The following is a 17,467-nucleotide window of genomic DNA, read 5'->3' on the forward strand; positions in this document are numbered from 1 at the left end:
TCAAATAAGCCGGTGTCCATCTGCTATGCCATCTTAACCAATCCTATTTACTGTACAAGCCACAGCCTGTAAGAAGCATGCACTTCTCCAGTGAGCTATCATTTGCGGTGCAATTAATATGACAGTATGGAGTATTTAAATCCTATATGTGAAAAACTAGAGATGGGCAACGTTGATGGGGGTGGGGGCCACAAAAAAAATCTGAACTCGTGGCTTGCGGGTCCACACGTGCAGTCAGAGCCAGCCCTAGTCAATTGGGGAATTTTGTTGGGCCACCCCACTTTACGAACAAAACATATTGCTACGGGGCGGGGAGAAGATGTATAATTTTATAACACAGTTCCTGCAATTTTACTAATTTTGCCATAGGGTGGAGAGAAATGTTTGTATTTTTGAATATGAGAGTGATTAACAAAATCAATGGGGAACCCCCTGTCAGTAATTTGACCATGATTACTACAAGTTTAGATAGCTGGCTAGACTAATTGACCAATCTAAAAAATGGTAGCTGATTAATTGGGCTAATTGAGTGACTGACGTAACAAGAAAAAAACTTGATGCACTACCAAATTTGGAAATTGCACTGTATGTGTTCTACTATTCTGACTTTCAACATCAAGTTTAGACCCAAACTGAGTTCCACAAAAGGGAGGGGGCTGCCAGTTGCCCATCACTGTGCAAAACCATCAGGATCTAGAGGTACCTCTGCTGTTCTTTCACTTCTGCTGCTTGTATCTAAACTCCAGGGTGCAGGACTATGGAGATTTGATTTGATTTGGACTAATCTTCCAAGAGTCCTTAAACATTAAAATACAATTTAAAATATGAACACATTTCCACATATAATACACTATTACAAACATACATAATATACTAACATAATGACCCAATAAATACTCAAACTAAAAAAATATTGATTCATCTACAATAGTCCCACAACATTTCTATGTATTATATTTAAATCGTTTTAAAATGTTCAAATTTATATATTGAAAGGTTTCTGGTTTGCTCAGTTAATTTATTCCATTTCTTTATTGCTCTAAATCAAAATGTTATTTTTCCTATTTCTGTTTTCTGTCTGGATCACGCATAGATGGTGGACAATCTATTCCTAGTATTTACGGAATGTCTGTCTCTTACCAACTGAATACCGTTGTGAATAGAACTTGGCCGTTTTAAATTATGTATATTATTAAATAAAGTATGCATGTTCCTTTCAATTATCTTATCGATTGATGACCAACCAAGAACATTGCGCATGACTGCAACAGAAGAACCATATCGCCACCTTAAAACAATCCTTGCTGCTTTGTTCTGTGCATTCTGCAGTTTCCTAACTTCACTTGATGATGCATTTCCCCAGACCACCGAACAGTAGTTCACCTGACTCTCAATTAATGCTAGTGTTATTTGCTGAAGAATTTTTCCTGATAAATATTTAGCTATCCTTCTGATTATGCATGCTGTTTTAATATATATATATTTTTTACATAGATTAGTTATTTGAGACGACCATGATAAGCAGTTGTCTAGCTGCACTCCCAATAGTTTGGTTTCTGCCACTTCTTCAATTTGTACTACTCCCATACTTAATTGTATCCCATGCTGTTTTGGCCTTTTACTAGTGGAACAGACCAACATAACTTTGGCTTTCTTGGTGTTTAAACCAAGTTTGTTTTGGCAAACCCATTCCCTAATATTCTTCAAATCTCCTTGTAAAGCTTGCTGTACCTGTTGAACCGATTGTCTTGCTGCATAAATTGTAGTATCATCTGCAAATATAGTAGCTTGAGTTTCAGCTAAGGCATAGGGAAGGTTGTTGGTATATATTAAATAGAGAAGTGGCCCAAGGCAGCTGCCGTGCGGTATTCCACAGTTTAACACATGAGGGGAAGAAAATGAACCATTGATATAGGTGGACTGTTTCCTGTCAGTTAGATATGACTGTACCCAATTCAATGCTACCTCCTTAAAACCATAACGCATTAATTTTGTCAAAATTATTTCATGATCAGCTAAATCAAATGCTGCACTGAAATCTAAAAATAGTACACCCACAAACTTGCCATTATGCATAGCATTGAGCCACTGGTCAGTCATATCAACCAATGCAGTGGTAGTGGAATGGTTTTTGCGATAAGCATGCTGATTGGCTGTAATCTGATCATTCTTTTCCATGTACTCCCATATTTGTCTCCTCACAATACCCTCCAATATCTTACTGAGTGTAGGGAGTAGACTAATTGGTCGACTATTGGCAGGAGTAATGGGTTCTTTGCAGTCTTTCGGGAATAGGACACAGTTTCGCATGATTCCATACATTTGCAAACATCCCCTTTTCCAGTGACCAATTAAATATGTATCTCAGTGGAACTGCAATCTGGGGAGCAGCACAGCGAAGCAAAACAATTGTCCATAAGACCATAACCTGTAGATTTACCATCAGGTAATGACTTCAATAGGTTTAACACCTCCTCCACTGACACCGTTTGTAGACTAAAAGAGCAGATCTTATTGCTCATAATATGATCATCAATCCATTGGACAATAGCTTGTTTGGAAGAATGCATGTTTACCTTGTCGCTCAGTAAATTAATTTTCTTTGTAAAAAAAATCTGAAAAATGATTGGCAATATCAACTGGTTTTGTTATTATTCTCCCGTCAACCTCCACACTAGATGGGCATGATGAGATAGATGTACCAAGTAAGCCCTTAACTGTGTTCCATAACTTTTTAGAATCGTTTTTACAATCAATAAAAGCATTGTTGTAAAACAGTTTTTTATTTTGATTCAATTTAACTGCATAATTACGTAATGTTCTATAATTCTGTTCATCAATTTCTAATTTTGACTTGGCTGCTAAGACTTTTGCCATATTTCTTTGAGAAAAAGCCTCACCCAGTTCATCATCAAGCCATGGAGATGGACGAGCACCAACTGTACTCTTTCTTATAGAGAACCCTTTGGTAATGTGGATGAGGACTAATGTCTGGATGGAATCTTCACTATCTCTAAACCAGAACCACTGCTATTTGTTATGATGGCTCTTGTCTCCACTCTATTATCCTTCATAACAATGTTCATACGAATCTAATCATCATGCAAAGGCCTATTCTCTTTATAACTGAACAAAAGCCAACTCTATGGTTGCGTTTACACAAGCAGCCCAATTCTGATCTTCTTTACACTAATCTTTTCATATCAGCACTTTTTCAGCACTGATCTGATTGGTCAAAAGACCAATTAGTGAGAGAAATATCAGAATTAGGCTGCCTGTGTAAATGCATATTATTTTCACTAATTCAGTTGCATCTATTTTCTGAGGCTGCCTATTCCTCAAATGTGTAACATTTAAGAATGTCTACAGTTGTAGCTGTTCTATTTCTTTAAGGCAATCCGGGTGCTTCTGACATCATCGATTTTGGTCAATGGTGCGTTGGGAGTAACGAGAGGGGGAGACAGAACTCTGATAGAGACGGCCATTCGTATTGAAGCTTCACAGGGACTATCAACAGGGAGTATAGCCGATGCTAAAGGAAAATTGGGGTATGAGAGCCACCAGAATCCGTTCCCATCCTTCGCTGCCCGGGGCCCAGTCTGACTGACATCCTTCGGATCAGCACCGCCACTGAACCACCTCTCGAATAAACCTAATATCGTGTGAGTAGTGTACGGGGGAACCGACGAAACCAGGGGGGGAAAGGGAACTTGATTCGACCGAACCGGAGTCTTGTATTCAGGAGCGTCGCAGAGGGGGAGGGGGCGGATAGAGATGGCTATCACTGGAGAACATAGGGTAGGTAAGGGTGCGGCCAGAATAAAGTCAAAATGATACATGATCGTATACACTGTCAACTATTTGTGAAGCTTGAAGGTATTTAAAATGGTGTGAATGACTGGTACATGGTTGAAGCGGCAAGCGTATTCTCGGGCTACTTGCTAGCTAGGCACAACCACTGCTGAATACGGACAGTTGGTATTGTCACAGTAGCAACCTTTTGTTTGAAGTGTACGGTAATGTTATTATTATTGTAACCATTTCGACTTTTGAGTGATCGTAAATGTCACAACTATTCACCCTAGTTGAGATGCTTCCCTTTTGATTGTTACCAACGCAGCGACAGCTTTCTAAAAGGTTACGTAAGAAGATGTTTAGTTGGGTTGATGATACTCAAATCCGTAAAAGGATTTTGTCCATGCAAATGTTAAATTTAACGTTGCCGTACCTAGTTAATACATTAACACTAGGTGAAATAGACTGGCATTATGTAGGCCTAGTTGTATTGTTTCTGAAAAAATTGTCTCTTTTCATGTGGTTGTGAAATCCTCCTAGCTTTTTGTTAAGACAGAATTCCTCTTAAAGAGAACGCATTGTAATTATATGTAGGTTACAGGCCCACACTGATGAAATGATTCAAGTCAGTAAATACTCTGTACACTGTTCATGGGAATAGTGGTAATGGTTGAATATTGCAATACATGGTGTGAGTGTATGGTTTACACTGTAGTTACCAGGTCCTGATCGTTTCCTACCAAAATATAAAGCCTGGCTCTGAACTGTGATCTATTGATAAAACCTCTCACATGACCCAGTAGGATGAATCAACTGCTAAATAATTATCATAAGTCCCGTGTTACAAACTGAATATCCAGCGGTAGACCATTGTGATTTTCTGCACTGTGACACACTATAGTTGTCAGTGTTCCATAGCTGAATGTCATGCACGGAGCAATGTGTGATATAAAGCAATGTCACTATTTCTGACAAAGCAATTCATCTATGTTTCATATATAGGCCCTGGTTAATGTTAGGCCTGAGCTGGGTCTCCACAGTTAAAACCCTCATGTTGTAATGAAACCTAACCCTTTATTAACCCTAATCCATCTACTACCATCACATCTGCATTTATGTCTGTCGCCTCTTCTGACAACACTACAGGCAATGGGAAGAACCTCATGCCATTTTTTTGGAATCATTTTCGGGAAAGATATTTGGTCCCCCTTGGTAGTTTTAAATATGCACAACTAGTCCTATTGATTACTTTTTCCATTCCCGAATTGGTATGCCCATTGCCACACAACTGAGTTTGACCGAAAATGCTTCTTCTCGTTCTTCCTCATTCTGCTCTGTCATGAGCTACTTGCATTTCCAAAGTATTATGTTGAGAGGAAGTAGACCTGTAATCGTGGTGAGGTATAATGTGGTCAGTGCTGTAGGAAGGCCTAGGCCTAATCATATGAAAAACATGACACGGTCATGCACATACAATGAAAAGCTCTATAGTAGTTTAGTAATGAGAACTGACAGAATAATGCTTCCCACCTGTATGTACTACATTGTCAACTGAGAGATAGAAGAAGCTTTTCTTAGGCCACCTAAATTGGTGTGGCGCTCTATAAATTATGCCTCATATCCTTCTCCAGGTCTTGCTCTAAAGTTCATTGCACAGATTCCTTTGTGGGCTTTGACACACATACAGCCCACGCAGCAGCGCCTTTGCAGTGGCTGCAGAATATGGCGTGGTTGAGGGTGCTAAATAAATGATGATCCTGCTCCAGTGTCACGTGCAGTTTGGTTCAGAAGACTCGCTTCCTTCCCTCCCTCGTGTCTGACAATTTCTACTATCCAGGCCCCAGCTGACTCTGGGGAGCTCTCCCGGGCCCTTCCAGGGAGATATGTTGTTGCTCTTTCTCTTGTCTGTCTTTCAGGCCTCATCTTCCATATTTCCTACTGTATTTCCCACTTTCTCTGTACCACCTCCTCAGCAGCCTTACAAATGTAATTGTGTAGCCTATCGCTGGAATCCAGACAGCTGTCTGCTAATCAACCCGCTCAAGCGACACACTCACTCAATTCATTTAGTTGTTTGCGGTTAATGGTCGTCCTGTTTGGAATGTGTAAAGTGACCATTGTAAGACGGCCTACCGCTGGTTCAGGAAGAAATGTTCCATTAGTCAAAGTTTGCCTTCGATTCGAGATCTAGTGAATTAAGTTGGATTTGTATCATTTCTGTTTCTTTTCATTTGCAAATTAGCCTATGCCAAGTGTAAAATATAAGACTGTACGGTCATGGTTGCCTCGTAACATCGTGGCCTCGTCTGTTCTGTGTCCATAGTGAACTTTCAACACCATGGATCTGAGAGTGGGGAACAAGTACCGACTGGGACGGAAAATAGGGAGTGGGTCCTTTGGAGACATTTACCTTGGTAAGTGGAAGTGCTCCATCTCCCTCTGTTGGCATTTCTCTTCTTCCTTGTCCTTTTCTCCATTTGCCTCTGTCTACTGGCCTAGTCCCCATATTGGCTTTTTTTCCTCCTCTTAGCCGTAGACTTTCTTTCCATTCCCTGGATGTTCAACCGGAGTTTCTTTCCATGTTCATGGTTCACAAGTTGCTCCTGAGCCGAGCCCTGGTGTGTGTGTGTGTGCGTGCGCATGCGCTTCCTCAGGTGCCAACATTGCCACGGGCGAGGAGGTGGCCATTAAGTTGGAATGTGTGAAGACCAAACACCCACAGCTGCACATCGAGAGCAAGTTCTACAAGATGATGCAGGGAGGAGGTGAGGAGAATGGGGGGGGTGTAACTGAGAAGGAACATTAGTAAATGCCATACTGACACGTCTGAGTGTATTGGGATCAGTAAGTAGTGACTATCATAAATGGTCAAATGTACCCAGTTATTGCATTTATTTCATTTCAGAAGTATCATGTTCACCAAAATAATGTGTTGAGCACTGAAACTCTTTTGCTGAAGTTGTTGTTGTTGTATGACATTAGTCATAAAGGATGTATGCGCATGTAACTATGGTTAGATGTACACTAAAAGCTACTTCTTTGTGCCTGCCTGACAGTGGGGATTCCCTCGATAAAGTGGTGCGGGGCAGAGGGAGACTACAACGTCATGGTGATGGAGCTCTTGGGCCCCAGTCTGGAAGACCTCTTCAACTTCTGTTCCCGCAAGTTCAGCCTCAAAACGGTGCTACTGTTGGCAGACCAGATGGTACAGAACTCTTATGGTGTTATCTTTTCCCCTCAACGTTCATTGTGCTGTTTGTCCTCTATACCCTTTACCAGTAACTCTGTCTGCTGTCCTAACTTTGCTTGTGCTGCTGTGTCACCCTCTTCTCTTAACTTTGCTGTGTAGTCGTATTACTCTTCTATACTATTTGGCTGTCCTTTCTCCACTTCCTGTCCTCATTGTTCTTCCTTTTGCTCAGATTTGTTCTGTTACTTATTGTTTCTGTTTTTACTGACGTTGTGCCCCCGAAAAGCATTGGCTGTTGGAGGGTTTAAATTACTGTTAGCTTACAGTAAGGTTTCAAGGCTTTTACAGACCATGCCAGCAGAGCTTTCTGTTGTCTCGCTTCTCCTTTTCTTCTGAATCCCCCTCTGTCCTCTCCAGATCAGTCGCATCGAGTACATCCACTCCAAGAACTTCATCCATCGCGACGTCAAGCCCGACAACTTCCTCATGGGACTTGGGAAGAAGGGCAACCTAGTGTACATCATCGACTTTGGCCTGGCCAAGAAGTACAGAGACGCCCGCACACACCAGCACATCCCCTACAGGGAGAACAAGAACCTGACGGGCACTGCACGCTACGCGTCCATCAACACCCACCTGGGCATCGGTAAGGGACTTTTTAAAAATCACCTCCTCCTGTTTGGCTGAAGTATCTAAATGTCTTTATGAATGTGATTTAATTTTACCCTCCAATGCTCATGCCTAATGTTGAGATGTAGTGACTATTGTCCCCTCGTCCTTAGCTTACATATTTTGATACCACTCGATCCTGTCTGTCCTAAATAGCAAATCATTCAAACCTGTCTCCTGTTCTTCAGAGCAGTCTCGGCGTGACGACCTGGAGTCTCTGGGATATGTCCTCATGTACTTCAACCTGGGCTCTCTGCCCTGGCAAGGCCTCAAAGCCGCCACAAAGAGGCAGAAGTACGAACGCATCAGCGAGAAAAAAATGTCCACCCCCATCGAAGTGCTCTGCAAAGGATACCCCTGTAAGTGACTGCTAGTATCTGTCTGGGCTGTGACATTTGTATCAATGTGTGTGGACAACTATTTTCCTTCTCTATTGTGTTGTAACAAACATTTGCATATACCACAGTCTCTCAATCCTGGGTTTTTGCTCACCCTTCCCTTTTATTGGCATTGCTTGTCTGCAGCCGAGTTCTCCACCTACCTGAATTTTTGCCGCTCGCTGCGCTTTGACGACAAGCCAGACTACTCATACCTTCGTCAGCTCTTCAGGAATCTGTTCCACAGACAAGGCTTCTCCTATGACTACGTATTCGACTGGAACATGCTCAAATTTGTGAGTTTGCCACACCAAAGCTCTTATTCTTTACAAGGAACTAAGTGCTACATTCTGTCTGTACACCAGGTCTCTCCAACCCTGTTCCTGGAGAGCTACTCTCCAGGTTTTCACTCAACCCAAATCTTGCACACCTGATTCTAATAATTAGCTGGTTGATAAGATGAATCAGGTTACAACAGGTTGGAGCGAAAACCTACAGGAGGATAGCTCTCCAAAAACAGGGTTGTAAAGCAGTGGTATACACTATCCATAGTGTCCACATAATCAGAATGATTTTGAAAGATTTGGATGTAGCTCTATGTAGTTATGGGTTTGCTGTAACCTGTGTGGTCTCCTCTCAGGGTGCCAGTAGGACAGCAGAAGACGGTGAGAGGAGGGGAGCTGAAGAAAGAGACGAGCGTATCGTAGGAGGCCCTCGGGGATCTGCTGCACGGGGTCTCCCGCCAGGGCCAAACCCACCAGCCGTCAACAGAGTTAGGAATGGACCAGAGCAGGCCATCTCTAACCCTGCATCACGGGTGCAGCAGTCTGGTGAGCACACACCTGTGCTCTTTTTAACTAGAGCTATAGTTGAATGGAATAGGAACATTTAGGAAATTATCCAAAAAGGGCCAATAGAGTGAGAGTGTGTGTGTGTGTGTGTGTGTGTGTGACTAACACACTTCAGTTAATTACTGTAGCTCCCTTCTGCCAATCAGTGTAATTTTGTAAATGCCGTATCTCTATGGCAAGACGCATCATTCATCCAAGTTTCGTCAAAATCGTCCCAGTGCTGTCAGATTGCGTGTGACTAATTTACGAACGAACGGAGACCGAGCAGCAGAACACTACCCGATTTCATTGTGGGGGACAATGAAATAGCTTTTGATATAGATAAATCATTTTGTAAACGCATTGACAGAAATGACGGTTTGCAGTCAACAGTTCTATTTCTAAATGGCCTTCTCCCTTGTATTCTTCCTCTTTCAGGGAACACGTCGCCGCGGGCTATCTCTCGTGCTGAGCGTGAGCGGAAGGTGAGCATGCGGCTCCACCGAGGTGCCCCCGCAAATGTGTCATCCTCTGACCTTACAGCCCGTCTTGACCAATCCCGAATTTCCACATCGCAGGTACGCTAACGCTACCCCATCATGCATCATCACAAACCCTAAAACCCAGGTGCCATGCACCTGAGCCCAACTCCTACGACCAACTTTTTGAGGGGGAATATCAACTGGAAAAAGGTCCACCCTTCCAGAACAAGATTACATTTCTTGTCAAAGAGTCAGAGGACTTCCTATTAGTGTTTAGCTTCTATATTATGTAGCATGCAGTGGGTTGATTATTATTTTTATATTGTGCCACATTTGCGGCACTCACTTGATCACCCTCTTATTTGCACTCCAATTTTCGGAGTCCTTTGTTCTCTCAAATCAAATGTATTTATATAGCCCTTCTTACATCAGCTGATATATCAAAGTGCTGTATAGAAACCCAGTCTAAAACCCCAAACGGCAAGCAATGCAGGTGTAGAAGCACGGTGGCTAGGAAAAACTCCCTAGGAAGAAACCTAGAGAGGAACCAGGCTATGAGGGGTGGCCAGTCCTCTTCTGGCTGTGCCGGGTGGAGATTATAACAGAACATGGCCAAGATGTTCATAAATGACCAGCATGGTCAAATAATAATAATCACAGTGGATGTCGAGGGTGCAACAAGTCAGCAGCTCAGGAGTAAATGCCAGTTGGCTTTTCATAGCCGATCATTAAGAGTATCTCTACCGCTCCTGCTGTCTCTAGAGAGTTGAAAACAGCAGGTCTGGGACAGGTAGCACGTCCGGTGAACAGGTCAGGGTTCCATAGCCGCAGGCAGAACAGTTGAAACTGGAGCAGCAGCACGGCCAGGTGGACTGGGGACAGCAAGGAGTCATCAGGCCAGGTAGTCCTGAGGCATGGTCCTAGGGCTCAGGTCCTCTGAAAGAGAGAGAAAGAAAGAGAGAGAGCATACTTACATTCACATTGGATAAGACAGGAGAAATACTCCAGATATAACAGACTGACCCTAGCCCCCCGACACACAAATTACTGCAGCATACATACTGGAGGCTGAGACAGGGGGGGGTCAGGAGACACTGTGGCCCCATCCGATGATACCCCCGGACAGGGCCTAACAGGCAAGATATAACCCCACCCACTTTGCCAAAGCACAGCCCCCACACCACTAGAGGGATATCTTCAACCACCAACTTACCATCCCGAGACAAGGCTGAGTATAGCCCACAAAGATCTCCGCCACGGCACAACCCAGACAGGAAGACAACGTCAGCGACTCAACCCACTCAAGTGACTCACCCCTCCTAGGGACGGCATGGAAGAGCACCAGTAAGCCAGTGACTCAGCCCCTGTAATAGGGTTAGAGGCAGAGAATCCCAGTGGAGAGAGGGGAACCGGCTAGGCAAGGGCGGTTCGTTGCTCCAGAGCCTTTCTGTTCACCTTCACACTCCTGGGCCAGACTACACTCAATCATATGACCTACTGAAGAGATGAGTCTTCAGTAAAGACTTAAAGGTTGAGACCGAGTTTGCGTCTCTCACATGGCAGGCAGACCATTCCATAAAAATGTTGCTCTATAGGCGAAAGCCCTGCCTCCAGCTGTTTGCTTAGAAATTCTAGGGACAATTAGGAGGCCTGCGTCTTGTGACCGTAGCATACTTGTAGGTATGTACGGCAGGACCAAATCGGAAAGATGGGTAATGTAATGCTTTGTAGGTTAACAGTAAAACCTTGAAATCAGCCCATGCCTTAACAGGAAGCCAGTGTAGGGAGGCTAGCACTGGAGTAATATGATACAATTTTGGGGTTCTAGTCAGGATTCTAGCACCGTATTTAGCACTAACTGAAGCTTATTTAGTGCTTTATCCAGGTAGGCGGAAAGTAGAGCATTGCAGTAGTCTAACCTAGAAGTAACAAAAGCATATATTCATTTTCTGCATCATTTTTGGACAAAGTTTCTGTTTTTTGCAAGGTTACGTAGATGGGAAAAAAGCTGTCCTTGAAACAGTATTGATATGTTCGTCAAAAGAGAGATCAGGGTCCAGAGTAACGCTGAGGTCCTTCACAGTTTTATTTGAGACGACTGTATAACCATCAAGATTAATTGTCAGATTCAACAGAAGATCTCTTTGTTTCTTGGGACCTAGAACAAGCATCTCTGTTTTGTCCGAGTTTAAAAGTAGAAAGTTTGCAGCCATCCACTTCCTTATGTCTGAAGCACAGGCTTCTAGCGAGGGCAATTTTGGGGCTTCACCAATTTTCATTGAAATGTACAGCTATGTGTCATCCGCATAGCAGTGAAAGTTAACATTATGTTTTCGAATGACATCTCCTAGAGGTAAAATATATGGTGAAAACAATAGTGGTCCTAAAACGGAACCTTGAGGAACACCAAAATTTACAGTTGATTTGTCAGAGGACAAACCATTCAGAGACGAGGACAGATGCAGAGCCTCAGTCTGACGCCATTAAAAGGTAATTTACCACCGTCACAAGTGCAGTCTCAGTGCTATGATGGGGTCTAAAACCAGACTGAAGCATTTTGTATACATTGTTTATCTTCGGGAAGGCAGTGAGTTGCTGTGCAACAGCTTTTTCAAAAAAGTAGAGGAATGGAAGATTCGATATAGGCCGATTTTGAGTTTTTCTATATTTTCTAGGTCAAGGTTTGGCTTTTTCAAGAGAGGCTTTGTTACTGCCACTTTTAGTGAGTTTGGTACACATCCGGTGGATAGAGAGCCGTTTATTATGTTCAACATAAGAGGGCCAAGCACAGGAAGCATCTCTTTCAGTAGTTTAGTTGGAATTGGGTCCAGTATACAGCTTGAAGGTTTAGAGGCCATGATTATTTTCATCATTGTGTCGAGAGATAGTACTAAAACACTTGAGTGTCTCTCTTGATCCTAGGTCCTGGCAGAGTTGTGCAGACTCAGGACAACTTTTTTAGTTAGCTTTGCGACAGTATACATTTTTTGGGGGGATTGTTCTTATTTTCCTCAATTAAGTTGGAAAAATAGGATGATCGAGCAGCAGTGAGGGCTCTTCGATACTGCACGGTACTGTCTTTCCAAGCTAGTCTGAAGACTTCCAGTTTTCCGTTCCAATTTTCTGGGAGCTTGCTTCAGAGCTTGGGTATTTTCTGTATACCAGGGAGCTAGTTTCTTATGACAAATGTTTTTAGGGGTGCAACTGCATCTAGGGTATTGCGCAAGGTTAAATTGAGTTCCTCAGTTAGGTGGTTAACTGATTTTTGTCCTCTGACGTCCTTGGGTAGGCAGAGGGAATCTGGAAGGGCATCAAGGAATCTTTGGGTTGTCTGAGAATTTATAGCACGACTTTTGATGCTCCTTGGTTGGGGTCAGAGCAGATTATTTGTTGCGATTGCAAACGTAATAAAATGGTGGTCTGATAGTCCAGGGTTATGAGGAAAAACATTAAGATCCACAACATTTATTCCATAAGACAAAACTAGGTCCAGAGTATGAATGTGGCAGTGAGTAGGTCCAGAGATATGTTGGACAAAACCCACTGAGTCGACGATGGCTCCGAAAGCCTTTTGGAGTGGGTCTGTGGACTTTTCCATGTGAATATCAAAGTCACCAAAAATTTGAATATTATTTGCTATGACTACAAGGTCCGATAGGAATTCAGGGAACTCAGTGAGGAACGCTGTATATGGCCCAGGAGGCCTGTAAACAGTATCTATAAAAAGTGATTGGGTAGGCTGCATAGATTTCATGACTAGAAGCTCAAAAGACAAACATAGCAAATTTCAATTTACAAAAAAAGAAAAAAAGATATCTTAAATGTTAGCAACACCTCCGCGGGATGCATGGGGGATATGGTCACTAGTGACAGGCAGTTAACCCACTGTTCCCAGGCCGTCATTGAAAATAAGAATTTGTTCTTAACTGACTTGCCTGGTTAAATAAAGGTAAAATAAATAAAAAAAATAAATAAACTAGTGTAACCAGGAGGTGAGGCCTCATTTGACACAGTAAATGAATCAGGCTTAAGCCATGTTTGTCAGGCCAATCACGTCAAGATTATGATCAGTGATTAGTTCATTGACTATAACTGTCTTTGAAGTGAGGGATCTAACATTAAGTAGCCCTATTTTGAGATGTGAGGTATCAATCTCTTTCATCGTGATACCTCTCCCCTCCCTTTTCTCTCTCTGTAGGTCAGCATGCCATTTGAGCACCTGGGGAAGTGAAAATTCAGTTCCACATGCACTGGATACTGACAGGTGAGGATGTCTCTTTCCCTAACACACGCAGGACTTAAGTAAATGTACCTAGTTTGTCAGACAGTGTTTTCTTGTTATTTATCACCTATCTATACATCTGACAAAATACGCAATCTTCCCTTGCAGGGCTTCAAGAGATCCTTTGTCCCAGTTTTGTTTCTGTTGTGAATTTTTGCTAATTGGACAAATAAGTGGATCTTGGAGGAAAGGACAGAGAATCATAAACTGATGAAAGGATGGCAGTTGGTCAAGGACTGCAGGAATTTCTCCCTTCCGCCCTAACTTTGATGGGATAAACCTGGCCTGTAATAGTACGAGGATAAGATAGTGAATAACACCCTCCTCTCCACTGACCTATTTACCCCATGGTAGCTTGGATCATGCACCCCCTGCCAGACACCTTTGTCCCTCCCCCACTATTCTCTGGGTGGCTGGCAGGTAGAAGACTGATTTGGGGGTTGAAAAACACAAGCTGGTGCTCCTTTGCCAAATATAGTTGCGGGCACAAACGCGTTCCAAACCAAGAAAAGGTCAACTCGAAATTTGGGCTTGTGTGGATTTAGCCATTTCTGTTTACACCGCAAAGACAACACACACAAATGTACCCATGTATGTTTTAACCAGTTAATTTATAGAATAGTAAGGGGCTGTACTAATTGGTATGATTTACTGTGCATATTTTGTGAATAGATCATATTCATTTGGTGGGGGTCCTATTGAGGCTTGGGCAATTTTACTTTCTTATTTGATGTTTTAACTCAGAAAGGAAAGGTATAGCTGAAGAGAAGGAATGGTGAGAAGGATGGAGAGATGGGTGGGTGGTAGATGAAGTCATGAGAAGAAAGGAAGAGCAAGTGAACATTAGCTGAAATGATGTTGGGTTCTTTTCCCCTACTTTACCTCTTACTGAATTGCTAATTCTCCACTTTAGCCTAGCATTTAGGCTACTTCAACCCACTTTGGAACTGATGTTGTCCAAAAGCCAACACCTCACACAATGATTGAGGTGGACATGTGTTTTCTACCCTTCTCCTGCTTTTATTTATTCACCACCTCATCCACACGTGTTTTTTTTATCCTCCCTTTTTGCCCACTTTGGTCTCCTTTTGATTTGTGTTCTTTGGTCGTAATATTTGGTAGGTTGGTAAGGTCAAAGCAACCATGCTTATTTTAAGACTGTGCAACACTCTTAAGACATGGGAGAATCACAAGCTTTCTTAATGTATTTGACCAGAGACTGCGATGAACAAGTTGGCAAATGATGGTGGCTATGATTTTCATGATTTTTCTTAACGCCAACTTTTACATTTTATTTTAATGTTTTTATTTTTGTAGGTCTGATGGGAATGGATGAGCTCTGTACTTGATTGAAGGGGGGGGGTGGTGCATCAAGTGCAATGGCTTTTTTTTTTCTTTTTTTTTTACTTCACTGTAAATATTTTTAATTTCTGTGTAAGCCAAAATGTGGTTGGTTGTTTTTAAGGTGTAATGTAGAAAAATAAATGCATAAATTGCAGCTGGGGATCAGTATTTTTTTTAAATATATATTAAGTACTAAATTGGGAGGAATTTTAGAAACTTTTACATCGCCAACTGGGTCGTGTGTGTCGTCAGAAGTGTAGGTCTGGTGCATGGACTCTCAGAATTCCATAGGTCCCCTGTTAAAATCACAGGGCTGCTGGGGACAAACTGCAGGCTATACATTTCTCATGCCTCATTATTTGAGATTGTCCGTCTCACTGTTCTTTTTCCGATACTCCATTTTGTTTCTCTTGTGTACGAGGAAGCTCTTGGATGTATTGCACTTTGTTTTTCCTATTTTATTCCCAGCAGTTTGTTCATAGTCTGTTGGATAGAGTAGTGACAAATTCTCATCACTCCACTCAAAGCCTTTCCTGGAGGACCTGATATAGGACCTGATATAGGGCTGTCTACTTTTTTTTTTTTTTTTTCAAAAAAAGCACTCTTGAAAAAGGTGATGTTGAAGTCATCGGCGCCTTCTATTGCAAAATAAGAGGTCCCTGGATGTCATTTACCAGCACCCTTGATGTCATTGATAACTGGGACTCGGATGCAATCACAGTGATGTCACAGTTTCTGGTAATGACCTGTGTTTGCGACGTGTCCCTTTGGCAAGCCAGTGTGACCCAGTGGCAATGTAACTACGGGGAGGGATAGCGCTGGTCAGGCTATGGGGAGTATACACCTTATGTATTGTGTACTGATATCTTGTACAGTTCTTTAACACACTAACTTTATTTACAACAGTATTTGTGTATATTTTATGACGTAATAAAAAAATAAAATTTCCTCACTAGTAATTTGTTGAAATGGCTCTATTCTACTTCAGTTCTATGCACTTGTTGTGTACTGTTTATTTTTGTAGCTGTACAGTCGTGGCCAGAAGTTGAGAAAGACACAAATATAAATTTTCACAATTCTCCTGCCTCAGTTTGTATGATGGCAATTTGCATATACTCCAGAATGTTATGAAGAGTGATCAGAGGAATTGCAAAGTCCCTCTTTGCCATGAAATGAACTGAATCCCCCCCCCAAAAAATTCCACTGCATTTCAGCCCTGCCACAAAAGGACCAGCTGACATGTCAGTGATTCTCTCATTAACACAGGTGTGATTGTTGACGAGGACAAGGCTGGAGATCACGCTGTTTGAGTTCAAATAACAGACTGGAAGCTTCGAAAGGAGGATGGTACTTGGTATCATTGTTCTTCCTTGGTTACCTGCAAGGAAACACCTGCCGCCATTGCTTTGCACAAAAAAGGGCTTCACAGGCAAGGATATTGCTGCCAGTAAGATTGCACCTAAATCAACCATTTATCGGATCATCAAGAACTTCAATGAGAGCGGTTCAGTTGTTGTGAAGAAGGCTTCAGGGCGCCCAAGAAAGTCCAAGCGCCAGGACCATTTCCTAAAGTTGATTCAGCTGTGGGATCGGGGCACCACCAGTACAGCGCTTGCTCAGGAATGGCAGCAGGCAGGTGTGAGTGCATCTGCACCCACGGTGAGGCGAAGACTTTTGGAGGATGGCCTGGTGTCAAGAAGGGCAGCAAAGAAGCCACTTCTCTCCAGGAAAAACATCAGGGACAGGCTGATATTCTGCAAAAGGTACAGGGATTGGACTGCTGAGGACTGGGGTAAAGTCATTTTCTCTGATGAATCCCCTTTCCGATTGTTTGGGGCATCAAGGTGAGCACTACCATCAGTCCTGTGTCATGCCAACAGTAAAGCATCCTGAGACCATGTGTGGGGTTGCTTCTCAGCCAAGGGAGTGGGCTCACTCACAATTTTGCCTAAGAACACCGCCATGAATAAAGAATCCTCCGAGAGCAAATTCTCCCAACCATCCAGGAACGGTTTGGTGACGAGCAATGCCTTTTCCAGTATGATGGAGCACCTTGCCATAAGGCAAAAGTGATAACAAAGTGCCTTGGGAACAAAACATTGATGTTTTGGGTCCATGGCCAGGAAACTCCCCAGACCTTAATCCCATTGAGAACTGGTGGTCATTCCTCAAGAGGCGGGTGGACAAACAAAAACCCAACGCCTTTGACACTTATGAAATGCTTGTAATTATACTTCAGTATTCCATAGTAACATCTGACAAAAAAATATCTAAAGACACCTAAGCAGCAAACTTTATGGAAATTAATATTTGTGTCATTCTCTCAACTTTTGGCCACGACTATACACTGCATTTGGGAAATGCCATGTTATTGTATCTAAAAGGGGACCATTTGAAGGGACTGTGGAGGAGTGACTGGGTCTGAAATGCTTTTTTTCAAAATTCTAATTAAATTGTCAATACAGTAATGAGACATCTCAGTACATATTTATAAAAGT

The 17,467-nt window shown here is 42.5% G+C and overlaps 1 protein-coding gene across 5 annotated transcripts; it reads left to right on the forward strand.

Annotated features, from left to right (window-relative positions):
• The first annotated feature begins 3,460 nt into the window (after positions 1-3,460).
• LOC139421332 (casein kinase I-like) lies at positions 3,461-15,924 on the forward strand. 5 transcript variants are annotated; one of them, XM_071172104.1, is made up of 11 exons: positions 3,461-3,798; positions 6,119-6,209; positions 6,450-6,560; positions 6,852-7,000; positions 7,403-7,631; positions 7,843-8,013; positions 8,179-8,327; positions 8,672-8,861; positions 9,300-9,439; positions 13,542-13,607; positions 13,734-15,924. In XM_071172104.1, exons 2-10 carry the CDS (start codon positions 6,134-6,136, stop codon positions 13,572-13,574), a joined length of 1,248 nt encoding a protein of 415 aa, XP_071028205.1. In that variant the 5' UTR covers positions 3,461-3,798; positions 6,119-6,133; the 3' UTR covers positions 13,575-13,607; positions 13,734-15,924. The 5 variants fall into 5 exon arrangements, with proteins under 5 accessions (XP_071028205.1, XP_071028208.1, XP_071028207.1 ...); XM_071172107.1 differs by having other exon boundaries at positions 3,463-3,662; positions 9,300-9,346; XM_071172105.1 differs by having other exon boundaries at positions 3,471-3,660.
• Positions 15,925-17,467: the final 1,543 nt, after the last annotated feature.

Source organism: Oncorhynchus clarkii, chromosome 12 (assembly GCF_045791955.1).
Source record: "Oncorhynchus clarkii lewisi isolate Uvic-CL-2024 chromosome 12, UVic_Ocla_1.0, whole genome shotgun sequence".
Lineage (NCBI taxonomy): Eukaryota > Metazoa > Chordata > Actinopteri > Salmoniformes > Salmonidae > Oncorhynchus > Oncorhynchus clarkii.

Bases quoted from the DNA above. Each gene is read 5' to 3' on its own strand.
- LOC139421332 (XM_071172104.1), top strand. From the start codon at position 6,134: ATGGATCTGAGAGTGGGGAACAAGTACCGACTGGGACGGAAAATAGGG. The intron at 8,328-8,671 runs GTGAGTTTGCCA...GTCTCCTCTCAG, and splicing joins ACTGGAACATGCTCAAATTT to GGTGCCAGTAGGACAGCAGA. The intron at 8,862-9,299 runs GTGAGCACACAC...TTCCTCTTTCAG, and splicing joins ATCACGGGTGCAGCAGTCTG to GGAACACGTCGCCGCGGGCT.